The sequence below is a fragment of the Fundulus heteroclitus genome, chromosome 24, assembly GCF_011125445.2.
Source record: "Fundulus heteroclitus isolate FHET01 chromosome 24, MU-UCD_Fhet_4.1, whole genome shotgun sequence".
Taxonomy (NCBI): Eukaryota; Metazoa; Chordata; class Actinopteri; order Cyprinodontiformes; family Fundulidae; genus Fundulus; species Fundulus heteroclitus.
The window spans coordinates 18,905,675-18,925,077 of record NC_046384.1 but is presented as its reverse complement, the minus strand read 5'-3'; the positions used below and the strand labels follow the sequence as shown (position 1 = coordinate 18,925,077).

The 19,403-nt window shown below is 42.7% G+C and overlaps 1 protein-coding gene across 2 annotated transcripts in view; it reads right to left on the bottom strand.

Annotated features, from left to right (window-relative positions):
• Positions 1-551: 551 nt before the first annotated feature.
• si:dkey-1h24.2 (7tmA_CCK-BR domain-containing protein) overlaps positions 552-19,403 on the bottom strand; it is a 51,403-nt gene continuing 32,551 nt past the window's right edge. For both annotated transcript variants that reach the window (XM_021309524.2, XM_012850523.3), the window contains exons 3-5: positions 9,166-9,427; positions 3,870-3,997; positions 552-1,507 (exon numbers count right to left, since the gene is read on the bottom strand). In XM_021309524.2, the coding sequence (XP_021165199.1) occupies positions 933-1,507; positions 3,870-3,997; positions 9,166-9,427 (965 nt within the window). In that variant the 3' untranslated portion in view covers positions 552-932. The remainder of the gene's footprint in view (positions 1,508-3,869; positions 3,998-9,165; positions 9,428-19,403) is intronic.

Sequence of the window (19,403 nt, the reverse complement as noted above, 5' to 3'; positions counted from 1 at the left end):
AGAATGTGCCAAATAAAGATGAGACTTAAATCTCATAGAAAATCTCTGGAGTTGCTTCAGAATTGCTGTTCATTGATCCTTTCCATCCAACATGGCTGAGCAGGAGCTCAGTTTTAAAGAGCAAGGTGCATAATTTCCATCTCTAGATGGGCAAAGCTGGTTATTGATATAACCCCCGAAGATTTGCAGCAAACGGTGGTTCTGTGATGTATTAGCTTTGGTGGGCTGAAAACAAGTGCACTTCCTACTTCTCAGATATTTGTCGGTACTCCTAAATTATTTCCACTGCAACATTATGCAGTACTTTGTGTTGGTTACGTATGTGTTTGACATGACAAAAGGCGGAAATGTTCAAGAGGTAATACCTTTGTAAGGCACAATAGACAACAGAGATAATTAACTAAAAACGAGCTAAAAAATGTAATGCATCATTTTTCTGACAAAAAGTGTTCCATTGGCACTTTCACAACATAAAGACAATATTTATGTGTACAGGTTTGCGACTTGTTTTTTTTTTTTTTTTTTTTTTTTTTTTTTTTTTTTTTTTTTTTACCAAGAAGGCCGTTTCTAGCAAGTTGAACACAGATCCATGACAGACAAAGCTACCAGAGCACAGGCACTTGATGTTCTCTTTTGGATGCAATAAGGCGGTTGCTGCCAATAAAAAAAAAAAAAAGAGGTAAAAGAATGTCACCACATCGAAACGGCGCTTTCTACGCTGTGCTTTCTGCAATCATGCACACAGAATTTGAGCAGGACCTTTTTGGGAGGCCTTTAAATGAGGACATAAATATTACTCAGCTCATGACTCACAGCATATTAGGATGAGGACTGACAAACAGAAGATGGGAGGGGGGGGGGGGCAGAGGGTGCACTCGGCATCGACGGATGATGACGGGCCTCCGATGCGACCGCCTCGCTCTTCCTTGGGCTCAGCAGGTGCCGGTGGTGCTGACGGTGGTGTAGCTGAACTTGGACATGGAGGTCACCATCGACGTGGCCATGGAGGCGGCGTTGATGCCGTCTTCCCCCTCCCTCCTCCGGCGCCACCCTATCCGGCGGCAAAGGCGGTTGCGGCAGCAGCAGCCGAAGGTGGACAGCAGCGCCTTGCGGAAGCGCGTGTTCATGAAGCAGTAGATGATGGGGTTGACGCAGGCCGACGTGTAGGACAGCAGGTGGATGAAGGAGATGGGGGCGCCGGTGAGGGCTTTGAAAGCCGACTTGAAGTCGAAGGCCTTCCAGGTGTTGACCGAATACACGGGCATCCAGCAGATGAAGAAGAGGGCTACGATCACCATCAGCATGCGGATGACTCGCCTCTTGGCTTGGAGCTTGGCTTCGGAGGTGTTGCTACGGGCGCGCTCAGTCTTGTTCAGGATGGCGGTGGTGGAGGACGAGATGGTGGGTAGCTCCACGGCGAACGAGGGCTTTTTGGAGACCTGGATGTAGCAGCCGTCGTCGTCGTCGTTTGGCGCTGGAATGGCCCTGCCCGCGCCGTTCTTCTGGCCTGTGGAGGAATACGTTGGGCTTGGGACACTTTAATTGGTAAAACCTACGCAGCGGTAACATTCATAGGCGAAGCACTGATACTTTGTGTAAAACTTAGAGCCTTAGATTTTTTTGTTTTGCTAATAATGTGAATAAACTGCAAATAAACGGTAAAAATACGTAAAGATCAGTTTCCTCCCAGAAAGATCTGGGAGTCAAAGGTGTCCGCTGGATTTCTTTCTTTTTTTGTATGTTAGGGATTTTTCAGGCTCGTCCCACTGGGAGGACACCCTGGGGTAAGACCCAAAACTCGCCGAAAGGACTATGTATCCCTTGTGGCCTTAGCCTCGTGAGACCATCCTGATCTCGCGAGCTTTCAAGGTTTCACTCGCAGATCAGTCTGGCTACTCTCCGTTAAAGAAAATTTGGAGCCGTTCACCAAACGAACGTCCAATCAGCGTTGGCTCTGAGGTGGGTTGAGGTGTGACGCAACGAGAAGCGCGACAGTTCAGTCTAAAGAACATGGCGGCTTCAGCCGATGAAACTAGCGTTAGCGTGGCTATCGAGCAAGTTTTATCGGAATTACAGAGTATTTCTTTGCTGAGCTAACGAGCCTTTACCTGCAGCAGCAAGAGTAGCTTGGCTTGTGGTTGTGTTTTCTTCGTCGCTCGTAACAGAGTGACGACGAATCTGATTGGTTTATTTGGCCCGTCTATCACCAGCATAGGCCAATCAGCTAACCAGTATTTTCGCCCCTTCCCAAAATTACTTCAACGGAAGGTTTCCAGATGGATATGCGGAGCAAATCTATCTGGCGGAGTCAGGTAATTGTGGCCTGGGAACGCCTTGAATATGGATACATGGGATTCTTAATTTATTCTCTAAGCACTGACATGGCTAAAGGTTTGGGCAGCAACACGGGTTCATTTAAGATTGTTTCAAATTCAGTTTATTTACAGGAAAAAAATTACTTTTAGTAGGTCATTTAATGTGAAATTACTCTTATTAGCAGGCCAGTAAAGAAAGAATAGATTTGCTTCATGTAATTATCTTCTTGTGTTGGCAATGGTTATCTTCAAAGAGAAGTGTGCAGTAGCTATAGCTGCTGACTCCACAGTTTTATGGACCATAATCACCATTCGGATGAGAAGTTTAGGTGCAGTGAAAGGTCTCAGGATGTTTAAGAAGAGACGATCTCCAACGTAGGAGCCCGTAAAACAATCCTGTTGCGACCTGCGCGGAGCTTAATGCCGGCGGATGGATGTGAGATCATAATGTCACGATGAGGGAAATGCTGTTGAACGGTAATCCGTCCCTGCAAGTTCAAAACGAAATTAAAATGTGGCTCCTTATTTAATATGTGGCTAATGAAAGTCTATGTCATTTATAACGTGATAGCTCAAGCCAACATGCGGAGTCATTAATGGGAAAAAAAAAAAAAAAACGGATGACGTTCGGTGATTTTCGTCCTCCTGCCTCCTGTTCTCTGTCTGCTTTTCTCTGAAATAGGCGCTTTCTGCTCTCCCTCCCTTCTTGGTGTTTTTGTTTCCCTATTTTCTGGCTTTTTCCCCGCAGGAATCATGAGGCTATGAACATTATTCTAATCTGAGGAAAGTTAATTTGCCAACGGGAATGGAGGAAATTTTCTAGTAAGGAACATAATTTTAGCTAATTACCGAGGCATTAGACTACCCGACAGCCAGATTTATTTACTGGGACTGTGCGTATCTGTGTATAAGGCACGCATTTGTGAGTTGTGGTCAGTTTGAGTAGAAAGGTGCTTTAAAGATTCACTTCCTTTTCCATTACTTATTTCAGAAGTTTCAGAGATGAGGTTCATTACTTTTTGTATCATAAAAGAGTAAAGCGTGTACGCCTGGTGGTTGTTTTTGCTTCTCATAGCCTTGACAAACTCACTGCAGCCTATAGTTCCTGCTGAAGCTGATTATCCCGACACGTACACACAGAGTATAAGTCGCTAGACGAGACTTTGGTTTAGCTTTTCCACACAGGATCATCCTTTTTCTGCGGGATCAGCTCCTGTATGAGACAACACGCCAGCGTGACTTGGCATTAGCGAGACTGAGAGGCATTGTCGCAGGTGCAGAACCTGGTGGGTGTTCAAAAAATATGTCGTTCTGTGCCGGAGGCAAAATAAACAAGAATCCCATTGTACTGCAGGTATGCTGTGTTATCCATCTTGCTGTCTATTATAAACTGAAATCACAGTAAAAAAAAAACATGAATAAACCCTGGACGGATCCTTTCATCTGTTTCTCCAGCACAGGGCAAATATTGCTATCAGAGTAAATCAGATTAGGTAAATGGACGGGGAACAAGAAGCTTTTTGAAGGTTGGAGTGGATTTATGGCGGATCTCACCAGTGGTCTCTTTGTTCTGGCTCAGCTCGAACTGAATGCCTCGGTAGAGCTCCCTGGAGATCAGACCGTAGGCTACGATCATCACCACGCCCGGGATGAAGAAGAGAATGAACAGCAGCAGGACGTACCTGGAAAACAGAGAGAGGGACGCATTGATGACGACACAACGTCCAGAGAACCTCAGGTTTTCTCAGGCAGCCTAATGCATAACGCTCCGCAGCCGCGCCGGAGGCTCCAAACATCTCTATATTACAGCCCAGTGCAGCACCCTGCAGCTCACGCTCTCTATCCTATTAAAATGTTTACTTACAGCTCGAGGGGGGGGGAAGTTCTCGCTGATGGAGCATTTGTATGTATCAACATAATTCACATCGATCGTGCTGCAGCTTTAGTGGGAGACATTTGTGAAGCGGAACGGTTGCATAAGGATTCCCCCTCTTGTCAGTCACCAGAACCAGCCTTCCTTTTCCATCCACCGCATGGGGAAAAGGGTGATTTATTCTGCTTGTGAAATTAGACCAATGGGATTCAGCACTCAACCTGAGTCCAATGTATCTGAGTGCATCAGCTTCAGCACCACAATGGGTAGTTTCTTCAGCCATCATGAGCTTCTGAGCTGATCTAATCTTACTGGGGCTCAGGCTTATACAGGTTTAGTATCAGGACATAGATTCAATACTCCCAAAAAAATAAACAGCTTCGGTAAGAGTATTCAGAGCCTTTGACATGTTCTGCTTTGTCACGTCACAACCAGAAACACAATTGTGTTTTATTTTTGACAGACTCAAAATCTGGAAAGTGTGGCAGGCCTGGCTTTCAGACCCCTCTGAGTCAATACTTTGTTTTTTGAATGTTACTCAACCAGGTTTTGGACGTCTAGAGACTGAATTTTTAACATACCCATTCTTCTTTCAAAAATAACCCCAGATCAGTCTGATTGAATGGAGTGTGTCTATGAACCTAACATTTTTAAGTGTTGCTATAAATGTCTAATTGGTTTCAGATCTAGACTTTGACCGGGCCATTCTAACATATATGATATGGTTTAACTAGAGCTCTCCCACCTGAGCTTAGTGAATCTATACAGCTCCTCCAAAGGTACCGTGGCCCTCCTGTCTGCTCCTCAGACTAACGCCCTCCTTGCCTGATCTGTCTGATGTGGTCCTTGGTTTAACAAACATCTGAGGTCTTCTCCGAACAGCTGGATTTATGCTGAGATTAAACTATACACAGTTGGACTCTATTTACTAAAAGACATGCTCTGAATTTTATTCAATCCACTTTTCAGATCTTGATCTGATGAAAACTGAAAATCATTGTGACATTTATGCATAAAAATATATATTTTTTCAATAAAATCCACTTGTACTGGTTAAAGAAGTTGAGGATTTCAACACTTTTGTGTGCTCAACACTGTCGCACGCGCCGTGTAATCCTTGGAGCCGTACGGCATTGCGCGATCCTGAATCGCATTTGTTTCTGCAAGTGTAATTAATATAGCAGGGAAGCCGGAAAGCACTGCTCTAACAGGATGAAAAAAGGGTGGTCAGATGTCACTTTGATCGTTCCAAGTCTTCGGTCACGGGCAGAGGATCCCCTCCTTTACAAAGCACGTCCGCCGTGCAGATCAGTCAACGCGTAAAAGCGGCACCGAAGAAGAAGAGGCCGTGTGTTTCATCCGCTCTGTGATATTCTAATGTCTTCCTGTACAGCACTCTGAACTCTTATTCACCGCTGGTTTAAAGGGAAGACTTCAAAGTGTCCCATCAGCTGCCTGTTTGATAATCTGAAACATCTTTTAGACTAAAGCTCTCTGGAACTCAATGGGGTGTGGAAAACTGCATATATATATATATATATATATATATATATATATATATATATATATATATATAGAGAGAGAGAGAGCGAGAGAGAGAGAGAGAGAGAGAGAGAGAGAGAGAGAGAGAGAGAGAGAGAGAGAGAGAGAGAGAGCTGAGATGATACTGAGAAACCTTCCAAAGATATCAGAGATTGTCACACCCAGCATGTTACTAAAATGCAGCTTCAGACTACCTACCGAAGCCCTAATAACAAAATATCCCAAATTAAATGCGTAGTTTTTTGTGTTTTTTTCATTACCCTTACACCTTATGGCGTCATGGGAGTTTGATTGTTTGGTCCACATTTATTTCGCCTATCCTGAGGTTCCCTATCTGGTAAATAGTCCATCTTTTTCCGACGTAATCTGGGGATAAATGCGGCGGTTCTGTAAAGCCCTCAGAGGATTGTGAGGGGACATTAATAAAAAAAAAAAAAAGAAAAAACAGCTCAGAGAGATCAGAAACATCATTCAGTCGTGCAGTAAATATTGGTCACGCAATGTAAAAATCTGACCTTTTACTGAATAGCGGCAAGAAGAAAGCCACTGTAAAATGAAGACTTTGTTATGTTATATTTAAAGTTTGCTACAATCCATGTAGGAGGCACAGCATACATCCATTCTATGTACCTGCTTATCTCCAGCAGTCATTGGACGATAGGCAGTCATGGTTTTGGATGGGGAATGCAGAGAGAACCCACGTGGGCACAGAGGGAACATTCAAACGCCACGCATAGGGCCTCCAGGCCGGGATTCAGGCATACAGCATCATTGCTGCATGGCAACAGCGCTAACCACTTCACCATGAAGTCATCCCCTGATCAAACTACATGAAATGTACATCTTCGGATCTGTATGCACAACTTCAAACCAGAGCTAAGCTAACTTTGCACATTACCCTGAGCACGAAATGTGTCTTGGTGTGGAGATGCTTTTGTGCAGGAACACAGAAGCTGGTCAGAGTTGATGGGAAGATAGTTGGACTGAAGAAAAGACAATCATGGAAGAAAACCCTTTGCAGGCTTCCCGTTAAAGGGGGATTTTTCTTTCCACTGTCGCTTCATGCTTGCTCGGTATGAGGGATTGCTGCAAAGCCATGGACAATGCAGACGACTCTCCCTGTGGCTCTACGCTTCTTCAGAAGGAGTGAATGCTGCTTGTCAAGACTTTGATGCAATCTACTGGGTTCCCTTAGATAGGAATTTTTTTTTACCAATCTGTATAATCTGATTGAATTTGACTTTGGAAAGTGCCTTGAGATGACATGTTTCATGTATTGGCGCTATATAAATAAAATTGAATTGAATTGAAATCGAAAAACAACAGTGGAGTGGTTCAGTTTATATCCTATTTGTCTTTTTAAAATGGCCCAGTCAGTTCCTAGGCAAAACTTAAAATTGCAATTCAGATGCTCTTCATCCAGTTTCAGTTCCATGCTTCTTTGTTTTTGTCTATCACGTAAAATCCCATTAAAATGCATATCAGTACGTGGTTCTAATAATGAGAAGCTCCCAGTGTGATTCATTAGACCAAAAATACATTTACTATGCGGTGTGATGCAGTCGGGGCTTATGACAGCACAAACGCACAAATCATTCATCTGTCCAATCAGGATCCAGATCTAATGAAAATCATCCCAGGAAAATGATCCGTCTCCACAAATCAGTTTCTGTGCTGCATTTAGATCATTTGTTACATGACTCCAATTTTGAGGTTAAGCCGTTTGTCCGTCATGGCTGTCAGGATGTTTTGATCTAAGGCCACTATGTATTTAGAGTGTTGGAGGACTTCAAAATGTTAATTTTTCTCCTTCAATAAGACCAATTGCTTCTTACATGCATTACCTTCAGCCTAAATACGAAGAGCCCAGACAACTTTCCGTTCATTTCAGCTTTCTTTAATCTAATTCCAACCTTCGCAGCAACATCTGGCAAAAAAAAAAAAAGCATCAACAAAAGCCTGCAGAGAAACTGCGAGTGACTTGCGCTCGTACGTCAGGCATTAGGTCACCAGCTCCAGCTGTGGGTTAGCCCTGCCAGCAGCTCGTGCATCACTCCGCCTCAAGCAGCACCTATTTCACAAAGACACAACGATGTAACTCACTGTGACACTTTCTGGTGTGACTCTCCTTTTACTGGTTCCTACGGTCGAGAGTTATGACAATAGATTCAGGAGTAGAGCATTCAGGCGCTTGACTCTGGAATGAGGGTTTACTTAACGTAAAGGGACACGGGGATCCGGTACAGTGCTGTAAATAGGATTGTTTTTCATCTCTTCTGTTTTTTCTTAAACATTTTAGATTATTAAAGTAATATTATCAGACAATGATAATGTGGAGAAGTACATAAAGCATTTTTGGAATAATGGTTTTATTGAGAGGAAAAAAAAACTGCCAAAACCAATCTGGCACTATGTGGAAAAAGTAATCCCCCCCTCTTGTTAAATCTTAAATTAACTGTGATTAACACTTTTTAAAAAAAAAAATATTAGATTTAACTTACCAAATCCAGCCATTACCATACCGATCAACCGGTAAAATAAAATAAAAATCACTTTAACAAAACCTGCCCTGACAGCATGAAGTAGGCTAAAACGTCATCATGTCCTGATCTTAACTAATTCAAGAACAATTGAGAAACAAAGTCCCTTGCAGCTTTTAGTCTACTAAGCCATTTGTGTGAATTTAGTGTGTAAACACAGAGAAAAAAAACAGGTGAACCCTTCTAGAATTGGCTGGCCTGCCCAATTACATCACCGGAGTGGCCTAGTCAAAGTCCAGACCCTTTGATATGACTTTAAACAGGTGGTTCATGCTTTAAAAACCTCTAATGGGGCTAAATAAAAACAATTCTGCACAGAAGCAAGGGCTAGACTCATTGCCCTCATTACTTTTTGTTTTAAAGTAAACACAGAGGGAATCTGTGGGGGGGTCACAGCACTGTAGCTGTAATAGAGAGCAAAGATGTTAGCCAGAGTGTAAGACGTTCCAAATCTTTTTTCTTAAATGACATGAAATGTGGAAACAGCGACTTGTCAAAGCTGTAGCATAGTCCCGATCTGCCGCGATGGCACGAGTCACCGACAGTTTGAGCAGGAAACCTGAGCTCAATTACCAAAATGAGCTGATCAGCATGTGAGTTCTTTTCCAAACGTGTGCAATCAGGAGAAAAGTCATCTGATTGCACCGTTCCAAAGATGAAGCCACATGCAAATCACATCATTTGACAGAATTTACTTTCTTTCCTCTATCTCCCCATATATGGAGCCATTCACTTTTCCCCCCATCCATCCCCGTCTGAGGTGGAAGAGACAAGTCTACCTAATAATTGTGAAACGAGTGCGATCCTAAGACGTAGGCCTTGTCTGCTGGAAGTCAGCCAGAAATGGGAGTCCTTTCTGACTGACGCGTTATTGTTTGGTAATGGCCGCTCTCACCAGGTCTGCTCGGCTTGCCCGCTGGGCCAGTCCAGGCGGCACATGTGGGCCACGGTCCCGTTGAGCTTCGGGAAGGACTTGAGGGCGCTGAAGACGGGATAGGGCACCATGACGAGCAGCGACACCATCCAGGTGGCGGCGATGACGCGGTAGGCGTGGGAGCGGGTCTGCCACGCGCGCGACTTCAGGGGGTTGCAGATGGCGCTGTACCTCTCGATGGCGATGGCCACCAGGCTGAAGGTGGAGATGCTGACGGAGACGCCTGCGGGTGGGAGAGCGGGCGAGAGAGGATCACGTTACTGAGGGTTATAAGGGCTGTGGGTTACCTTTAAGTGGTAGAATAAACACTCTTATTGCATCAAAACTTTTAAAAAGTATTCAAAATGGACTATCAGGAACCTTCACTGAGTTCTGGGAGTTCTGTTGGAAAGGCACGGTGAGATTTTTAACATTTCTTTAAGATTTCTCTCTGTATTTCTTCACATATTTTGTTGCTTCCGTTCAAACAATCCTCAGGTGTTTTACTCGGTCGCGAATAGGAAAAGTGGATTTTGATTGCTCCGACACCAGTAAAAGCAGCAAAAAAAGAAAATTACCAAAAAATAGCGTTTAAATCGCTTTGCTTTTTGTCATTTGTCCAACAGCAGATACGTTCTTCCAGTTCTGATTTTACATCAAACATGCTGCTGCTGTGACAGACTGTGGGAAAACACCTTTAAAATAGGAAATTTGGTTAAAACCATGCAGTTTCTATTTGCAGACTGTTCCCAATTGCTTAGTCTGAATGGGTTGACAACTAAGATCTTTCATTTGTTCCTTTCTTTATTAAAGCATTAATTTCTTTTTTCATTCTTTTTCATCTTCCTTCTATGCTCCCTCATATCCTTTCTTTTTTTTCCCCTTCCTTCCATGTGTCCTGCTTTGCCTCGTTGTGCCTTGCCTTTCATCCTTGTTTAATTTCCTTCCTTTCTGTCAGTCGCCGGTCTTTGCTGAACCCCAACAAAGTTTCACAAGAGACACAAAATCGGAGCATTTTTGTTCCGCGCACGACAAACTAGATCTGAAGCCAGTCTGGTTTGTTTTACACAAAAGTCTGGCGAGCGGTTGAAGTTAACAAATCAAAAATTAATATCTGTAAAAGTGATAAAAACGGCACTGTTCGCGCCTGAATAAGATCTGGACGTTTTGAGAGACGATATTTTCATATTTATAAGAATTAATGCCAGCCTCCATCATCAGTAATGTCTGATGTTGCTGCGAACGGTCTCAGTCATCTACATATAAATTGTAAAAACTGAATCCCAGGGAGTCTGCTTAACGTCCAGAATACAAAACCTCATATCACGCATTTAAACAGAGGGCGGCTCACGTCCACAGGTTAATGAAGTCAAAAGTAATTAAGCCTATAAATATCTTTCCTAACCTTTTCTTTTTGCACATAGTTATGTTTCAGCCTAATGAACAGCTCAGCTAATAAAAAATATGTATTCAATGACAATGATGGCCAAGACTATTAAGATTCCTGCTTATCCTGGCAATTTATATATATATATATATATATATATATATATATATATATATATATATATATAAAACCTTATATTTTACTTAGTGTGTAGCTGCATATGAAGCATATATTTACTTCTAATAATAACAACGGAGCATAAAAAGTTTTATTACATCCAGAGTTGCAGCTAATGGGCGGCTATTAAAGACAGAGTAATAACTATTGGCATGAAGAGGAGAAATAATAAAAGGTATTATTAAAAATGTTCAGCGAAATGTTTGTTTAATGTGCAGAGCTGCGTGAAATAGTCCTGCTGTGTCTAATCACTTAATATACGGCTGCCTAGCGCTGCGGTGCATTGCGTTCTCCTCCGGCTGTACAAACCTTAGAGTAACGCCGCGCTGCCCTTTCGCCCGCCTGTCATTGCACGCTGCTGGTCAGCTGGCTGAAACAACGCTCTTAAACTTTCCCCTTGCTTACAGCTGCACACTTTAGACCAGCTAATTAAACAGCTAACATCTGCTTTTTAGACGATGGGCCAAAAGGTTTAATAAGCACAGTTACTTAAAATGTGACACTAATGGGTGGTTATGGTTCAGTCTAATGTTCAGTACGTCGGTATGAAATAAACAAAACTTTAATTATCAGTGTAGTATATTCATCTGCCTTTCCTTTAAAAAAAATTGTTAATTATGTTTTACATGATGTTCTGAAATTTTCAGCGATGCAATAAAGCAATGGTGTTTTTTACTTAATGTTACCAAACTGTGAGAATCTCCAATCCCTCCTCAGAAAATCTGGAATATTCCTTTACTGTCAACCTTGCTTCATTTAGTCGTTAGTTTTGGTTTCTAACCTCGGCCTCAGGATAATGGGTTTACCAAAGGGCATGCAGTCTGGTCATTAGAAAGAGTTTTCTTTCCACCAAAGCGAGCCTTGTCTGAAAGTTAACTAATGAGCCCATAAAAGGGACCCGTACCCAGACCAATCAACTACCGATAAATAGAAACCAAAATAAGGCTGTTTAGAGAGGAAGATTGTGGCAAAGCTTTGCATTCTAACACCCTGTGACGTTAGCTAAGTACTGCTGTTAGTTTATATGCTCCATCACCTCTACAATAGACAAAACAACATATTTTAATTAAAGATACATACGTTTTTACCCTCTCTATAAAGGCCTAATATGTGCAGAAAAAGTCCACGGCCAAGCTGGATTTACATGAATGAATATGTATGATCTGCAGTGGGGGAGGAAACCCAGGCGGTCTTCTGAGAGCGAGTCGGGGGGTGGGGGGGGGAGGCAACTAGCATTAACATGCCCGTACCTGCGTGTCAAAAACAGAGGCTAAAAGCCTGCACTTAATCCTGAATCCCTCAATGCACAACATTGATCCGCCATGTGGACGAGAAGCTGCGAGAATCCAGCGTCTGGCTGCATTTAGAAGAGCGTGGAGAGAATCACAGCAGTGTCCGATGGCTCATTTATTTCAGTAAATCCGTTCAATAATTGATCCTCATGTAGATTCAGTCCACGCAGAGTGGCATATTTATTAAAGCTAATTATGATGGTTACACTACAGCTAATGAAAACCCAAATTTCTGTTTTTCTGAAAGCTTTAATATAAGACCATTAAAGAGCGTTTTTAAATATAAAAACCTCACATTATGGCCTGGAGAATTATGTTGATGGAAAGTTTAATGGAAGGAGAAAGTGCAAAAGCAACAGAGATGAAGCCAAGGGTTGTAGGCTTTAATATCGCTCTGTGTTTGATGAGTCAAAAATAAACAGACTTTTAATCGTTTTCTAATTTATTAAGATGACCCGGTACTAAAGCACACTGAAATGTACTTTGAATTAAACAGTTGTGATAAATATTGCTATCAAAAGCAAGCGTATTCCACATTAGCTGTGGAATACGCTTGTATTTCATTTCATGTAAAGAATGATGTCAACTGCAGTATCGCAACAACAATATCCACAACACAGAGAGGCAGGAGAACAGCGAGAACAAGCAGGAGAATGTGGAATCTGACAGAAGCGCCGATCGGCTTTTATTATCTTATTCATGCGGCTGAACAAAAAGCCCGGCTACTCAAGAACAAAGAGAACATCAGCGCCTCAGAAAGACGTCTGAACGCCCGTCCTGGTCCCGGAGAAGTCGGAACATTCGCCGTTATTAAAAGCCTTTCAGCTCTGGGAGATGTTTTTATGAAGGATCTGAACCGCCGCCCCGCTGTCGCACTGAGACAAAGAGGAAGACTCGCAACGCCGCAGCGTACTGTCGCACCTTCATTAACATTGCACTGGGGGGGTTTCAAACTAAAAGATAAGCAACCCTATTAAAGTTCGGTTGTAATTGAACTGGCAGAGACACACGAGGCAAAGCCCCGAAAATCGTGGAGGACAAAAGGAAGTTCAGTTTTTCGGCTAAAGAAGTTATCCTCGGACAAAGTTTCCATGTTCTGACTCTTGCGCAGCTTCAATATTACTTCTGTGTTGTTACATGTTTACATAATTAGGGATTTACAGACGTGCCTGTCCATCCTGGAGAAATGTACCATCTACCATCTACCAGCAGCTGCATCTAACAGCTGGACGTTAGCATGTCGCCCTGAAAAATACCGTAAAATAGTTCGAAGAGGCGTTCGCTATTCATCGGCTCTTAATCCAGTCAAGCCTCTGCAGGATACGCCAAAACAAACACATCTGATCCATGGAGCGCCCGACAACCTCCAGGATTCAAAGGATCTGCTGTGGAAAGCTCGGCGCCAGACGTAGTAGACCTTCAGGAGATTTAGTGGGATCCATGGCTCTGAGGCTCAGGGCTTCTTGGCACCAACTTGGACCTGGTCATTGTAAGCTGGCTGCTTAGAAGATGCAGGCTGGTTTGTGTTTTAATTCCAAATGTCCAAGGTAGAAAACTTGTTTTGTCTTGTTTTTTGGGTCGCTTTATCAAAACACCAAATCTGATTATTTAAACCGAAGAGAGCTTTGGTCATGACGCACGTTCAACCGTTCCCCCTAATGGCACAGCGCTGACCGCAGCACACAGCTGCTCCACCAGGACGTCCACGTCCGGCTCTGGCTCGGCAGAAGGCGGCAGGTGGGCAGGTGGCACAATCCGCCGCACACCGATCTTAACGGCGAACAGGCGCCGAAACAGTCTCGCACAATAAGTCCCTGAAGCCCACACACACACACACAGAGCTCCACGGATCACATCCAGGGTGGGGAGGGGTGTAGAGCGGGCTCCTTTGTCGATGCTCGAAGGCGGCCGTGCTTAGCTTGCGTCGCCGGGTCAAACGGGCTGGAGGAGCGGTGGAAATATGTGAATTTTCAGGGTCTCAAAGCGAGGAGCTAATGAGAGGGAACAACAGCGAATCAAAGCGAAGAACCGAAACACAGGTGAGTCGCAATGGATTAAAACATAATTAAAAAGTCTGTTTCTCTAATTCAATTCAGAAACTTTTTTTATGAAAATCTAAAATGTTGTTTTTAAAATTAGAGCATTACACAGGACCAATGAAAATGATTTTAGGACAGAAATGTTCATTTTATGGTCAAGTTAGGAGCTACATAACCATGGGGAGGGGCTCCTGACCTGACAGCTGTCCAGTTCTGACAGGCAAAATCCACACGGAGGGTCAGCCGCAACAGGTCAATGCTGAAGAAGCTGGCTGTAATAAGTGGGCTTGTTGAAGGAAGATTTGGTGGAAGGAAAAGGTAGAAAAAGGTCCATAAGTAGCAGATATAACCAATCAGATCACTGTTCTCCCTGCTGCACAGAACTGAACTTTATGGCCATTTTACATCATTATTTTGCACTGCCATCGTTGCTGAACTTTTATAATCAATTTAAATTTAAAAGTACACAACTGAACGATTAGTGCATTTTTGCACCATTATTATCTTGCACTGCCAACATTGGACTTTTGAAATGAATGCCTTTTTACACCACTATTTTTGCACTATAAACATGGTTGAACATTCTTTTGCACACTTTTTTAAAAACTGTTTTTTTTTTGGTTACATTCTTATCACTGCTGCACTTTATATTGTAATGTTATCTTATTTCAATTGCAATCTCATTACACTGTCGTCAGATGTATGCAACCAAATTTCGCATTTGTATGCACTCTGTACATACAAAATGTAAGTCATGAAAAGTCAAAGCTTTTCAGAGGAATTAAAGCAAAAGGAGCCCTAACAAGGACAGGAAACATAAACTTTATAGTAGATGGACATATTTATCCCTAGGCAAACATTTCTGTGTTAAAAATCTTTTTATTATTGATTACTGTCAAAGGGAATTTTGTTGTTTCATTTGCCCTTAGCTGTACCTGGTAAAACGGATTTTTGAAATATATTAATGTACATATCTACTACAAGTAAGAGATTATCTGCTCAATACCCCTTGACACACTAAAAAAAAAAATCTGAACTGTCCCTTTAAGAATGTCATGTTGTCAGAATATCACATCAGCACAAGGCGGAAAAGAGCAGCTAATCCTAAAAAAAGCAATTCAAGCAGGCAAAATCTGCATATAAGACATGTTGCCAACTTTTTTAACAACATTTTCACGCTAGTAATGAAAAAAGGCCTTTTTCAGAGATTTTCAAAAATGATATCCTTTTACCTATTTGTCAGATCATCTCTAAACGTTTCTCTATCAATTTTTACTTTATGGAAACAAAACGAGAGTTTAATCTTCATCACCAACTGGCACGTGACGTGCGTGAGAAGTCGGGGGAATAAAATGGAGCCAAAAGCCACAGAGTGAAAGCAGTGAGCTCATTTTCGTCGTCAGACTCAAGTGAGGTGCCAGATACGCCGGTGATTTAAATTGATGATGTAGTTGTAGTCCTGAGCCCACATTCATCAACCCTTTCAACTCCTCAGCCCCGTAGCACTCAGACGCCTGCTTTATTAGGAGAGTGCTGACCTCAAATCTGATTTATTTGACTCCTTGATGAGAAATATTAAGCAAAAATAGACACGGTAGTTTAATAATCATGATTGTTTTTTTGGGTTTTTTTGCTTTGTATATTAATTGCCCCGCAACGGTATTTAGACCTTGAACCGTTTCACATTTTGACACATTAGAGACCCTGCTCCCTTCATTTTATTTTAAGGATTAACGATGATACACATGGATACTGATTAATCCAAGTAGCTGCCAAGAGGACCGTTGTAGCTCTGGAGGAGCTGCAGAGATCCCACAGTTCATGTGGGTGAGTCTGACAGAACAGCTGCTGGAGCAACACCTCATACACTGCAAAAAGGAAACTAAAAGTAGGTAAAATCCTCTTGAAATTAGTGTATTTTTCATTGATTTGAGCTGGTAAATCAAACTATTTGCCAATGGAATAAGATTTTTGCACTTGAAATAAGATTATGGAGATGAATTGTTCTCATTTTAAGTGCAGGATGTCTAATTATCTTATTTTAGGGGTAGAAATTCTCATTCCAGTGGCAAATAGTGTTATTTAACTGCTGAAATCAAGGAAAAATATACATATTTTAAGAAAATTTTACTTTCTTTTAGTTCCCTTTTTGCAGTGTATCTGGCCTTTATGGAGAAGTGGCAAGAGGGACGCCATTGCTGGAAGAAACCCATAAGAAGTCCCGCTTGTAGTTGCTAATCCGAGCTTTGCAAGGGACACAGCTAACACGCAGAATAAGGTGCTCTGCTAAGAAGAGACCAGAAGTTCGCTTTTTAGTCCACTTGAAGATGACGTGTGGAGGGAAACTAACACTTCATTCAGGGGAGCTGAATGCAAATGCCTGTCACAGTGTTGAACATTTTATTTGTAAAAAAAAATCATGAAAATCATGGATCATACTGCTTCGGTTTCACAATCATGCTCCACGTGGGGTTGATATGTGTGACAAATCAACAGAATATGGAATAAGTTGAAAAAGTACGATGACTTTTGCAAGGCCCAGCATGTTAAATGTTTTTAATACATCGCCAGTAGATGTGTGTGTGCAATTTGAAGCTGAATTAATATTTATTAGGCAATTCACAAAGCATCCTAAGACGTGATTGTTGCTTCCTAAGTCAGTCGTCTCCTCGGCGTCGCTGCTGCTGCGTTTTGTCTCCTAACATTAAAGAGAGTGGACACTTTTTCCATCCTGCGCGTCTCCTGAGTCTTTGTTATCGCCTCTCTAAAGCCATCCTGGTGGAGTTTTCCGTCTGGAGTGCTGATCAAAGAGTCACTCGCTGACCCTCGGCTGCATTGTCAGACTCATCTCTGAGGAGAGTCGATTCTGCCGTGATTCTGGACACGCTGCCTTTTAGTTAATTACCAGTCCTCTAACCAACCCGATTCCCTCTTTCTCCCATCGGGGAAGGTGGACAGTTTAATCCCTTTTCTTGTTCGTTAAACCCCACTCCAGCTCACAGCGGTTCTTCTGATAAGAAGCTTTTGGAAGGAAGTTTTGGAGTCTTGGTTTCCCCCCCGGCAGATCTCCACCTGGGAGGGAAGATTTACTTTAGGCCAATTACCTGCTATCTGTCACGTAATGCTCCGCTGAATGGGGCTCTAAATACGCCTAGCGGCATAAAACGTGGACCGAGGTTCTTGGATATCCTCCCAGCCGGATCAGTAAATGTTCGCCGGGAGACACGTGTTGCCCCAAACTCCGAAGCTTCATGTGAACTGCACCCCCGGGGGCCCCGCAGCCCAGAAAACGAGGCCGGTAAGTTGATTAGCAACCGCGTCATATGAGCAGCAACGAAAACACAAACACAGATACATAAGCGTGATTGAAAAGGGTACACCTAGAGGGACGCGTAATATTACAACATCAATCTAATTACTGCCAACAAAACGGTACGGACCGATCATTCACGTGAATTATCGAGGCGCGGCCAATGACTGGATTCCTGCCTCCGTGGCGGGGCGGAGGGATGTCGCTGTTATGTGCGTTTTAACAGATGATTCCTCAAAGAGTTGATGCGTCCGTCGAGCCGCTTTGCCACAAAGTCGATCCAAGAGGATCCTCACATTGATCCTCTGCATTGATCGGCTTCGACTCAAACGAGGCCGGGGCCCACAGAGGACGTTTAATGGCTCGTGTGACGGATAAGCAGATGTTAAGGTCGGGAGAGTCATATTTTACCTCACGGTGATGATTCCGCGCCCGATCGCAACCCATCGATCCTCCGGGCGGTGGTGAGACAGCGGACAGGAACCCCGGAACAATAGGAGAAAGTTTCCGAGATGTTGGAGTAAACTTGAAATAGGAAAAGCGTGTCCACCATTAGTGAGGCTATTCCTGGCGAGAGTTTATGAATAAAACCTCCTTTTGCTGCTCCTCTAATAGAGCTTTTCAAAAGCCGACGTTGGAGGTCTTTCCTCTGGCTGTTCCTTTCATAAGTTTTAAATGCGGCTCAGGAGAAATATGTTTTAAACAGGAGAACTGGTCCGGATATTGTCAGAGATCTGCTATCAACCCTTTCTGTTGTGATCACCTCCATTGCGTAGGATTTAATAGCTACTTTAAATTATAATAATATAGTTAATTAATCAGTCTTATCAATAACATTGATCAGTCTCCCGTAATAAAAACATCAATCTGAAGGAGGAAGTCTTACTTATAAAGGAGCTATCTTACTGTATTATTTGAAATAAGAATGAAGAAAACTAAACGAGAGTTTTAGGCGACGCTGACAAAGTCGGATCTTTTTGCCCATAGCTGTCTTTTTCATCGCAGTGCGAAAGACCCAATTCTGATCTTTTCCCTCAAACACTCAGGACGCGTATTGGATATTTTTCAAAGCATCTGCAGCCTGAACGGTCGTATAACATTTAATTCACCTTTTATGTCCCTGTCCTGGCTCCCGCTACACATCCGCGCAGACGTCTCTACGGCAGTAGCAGTCACGGCTCCACAAACGGCCATTGCTGTTTTCTTAGCTTTCTTCTTCCTGTTACGATGCGGTCTTAATATTGTCAGCTCTTATTACTACAACAAGTTCATGCTAACATAGAGAAGCCAGTATCCGCTATTACGTGTTTGATTTTTTAACTAAGCTTTATTAAACACGTCTAGTAACAATTACATCTGCCGTTCTGTAAACAGCGTGCTGCTGTTTTCTTCTGTTTTCTTCACATGCGGATCTGATGGTGGTCGAGTGCAATTAGTAGGGTCGAACAAGACAAAAGAAAAAAAAAATACAAATTCAACAACAACAACAAAAATCCGATTAAGCAAGACTTGCCTCAGAAATCAGCAGGTTCTCTTAGCTAGTTACCAGGGCTACATTCACACCGTAGGTCTGTACGGTTGATGCAGATATTTGGCTGACATCCAGTCCTTTTTCTGCACAGCATAGTGACTTGCACGTTTTCCAGTCTTTACCATTTTGAAGAGCGAATAAGAGCATTACTACGGTGAAAGCCACGGATGATTGACTACATGCTTATAGGAACTCTGATCAACTTAAAAAACGCAAAGTAAACACTATCCGAATGTTTTGGCTGTTTGGGGTGTTGACAACTGCACCCCAATGGTTTTGTTGACAATAATTTCTTAATATGGGGTTATCTATCTGTGAATTCATGTCCTGGAGTCTGGATTTTTAATTCCCAGCCTTTCTGCACATCTTTATCAGGCGTATGACTGTATGACAATACCAGCCGGTGGAAACCCTGGTCATAACTCACAGCTGATGAAAGTCCTCTATGGCTGTGGTTAAATAACTTTCATCATTTGATATAGCC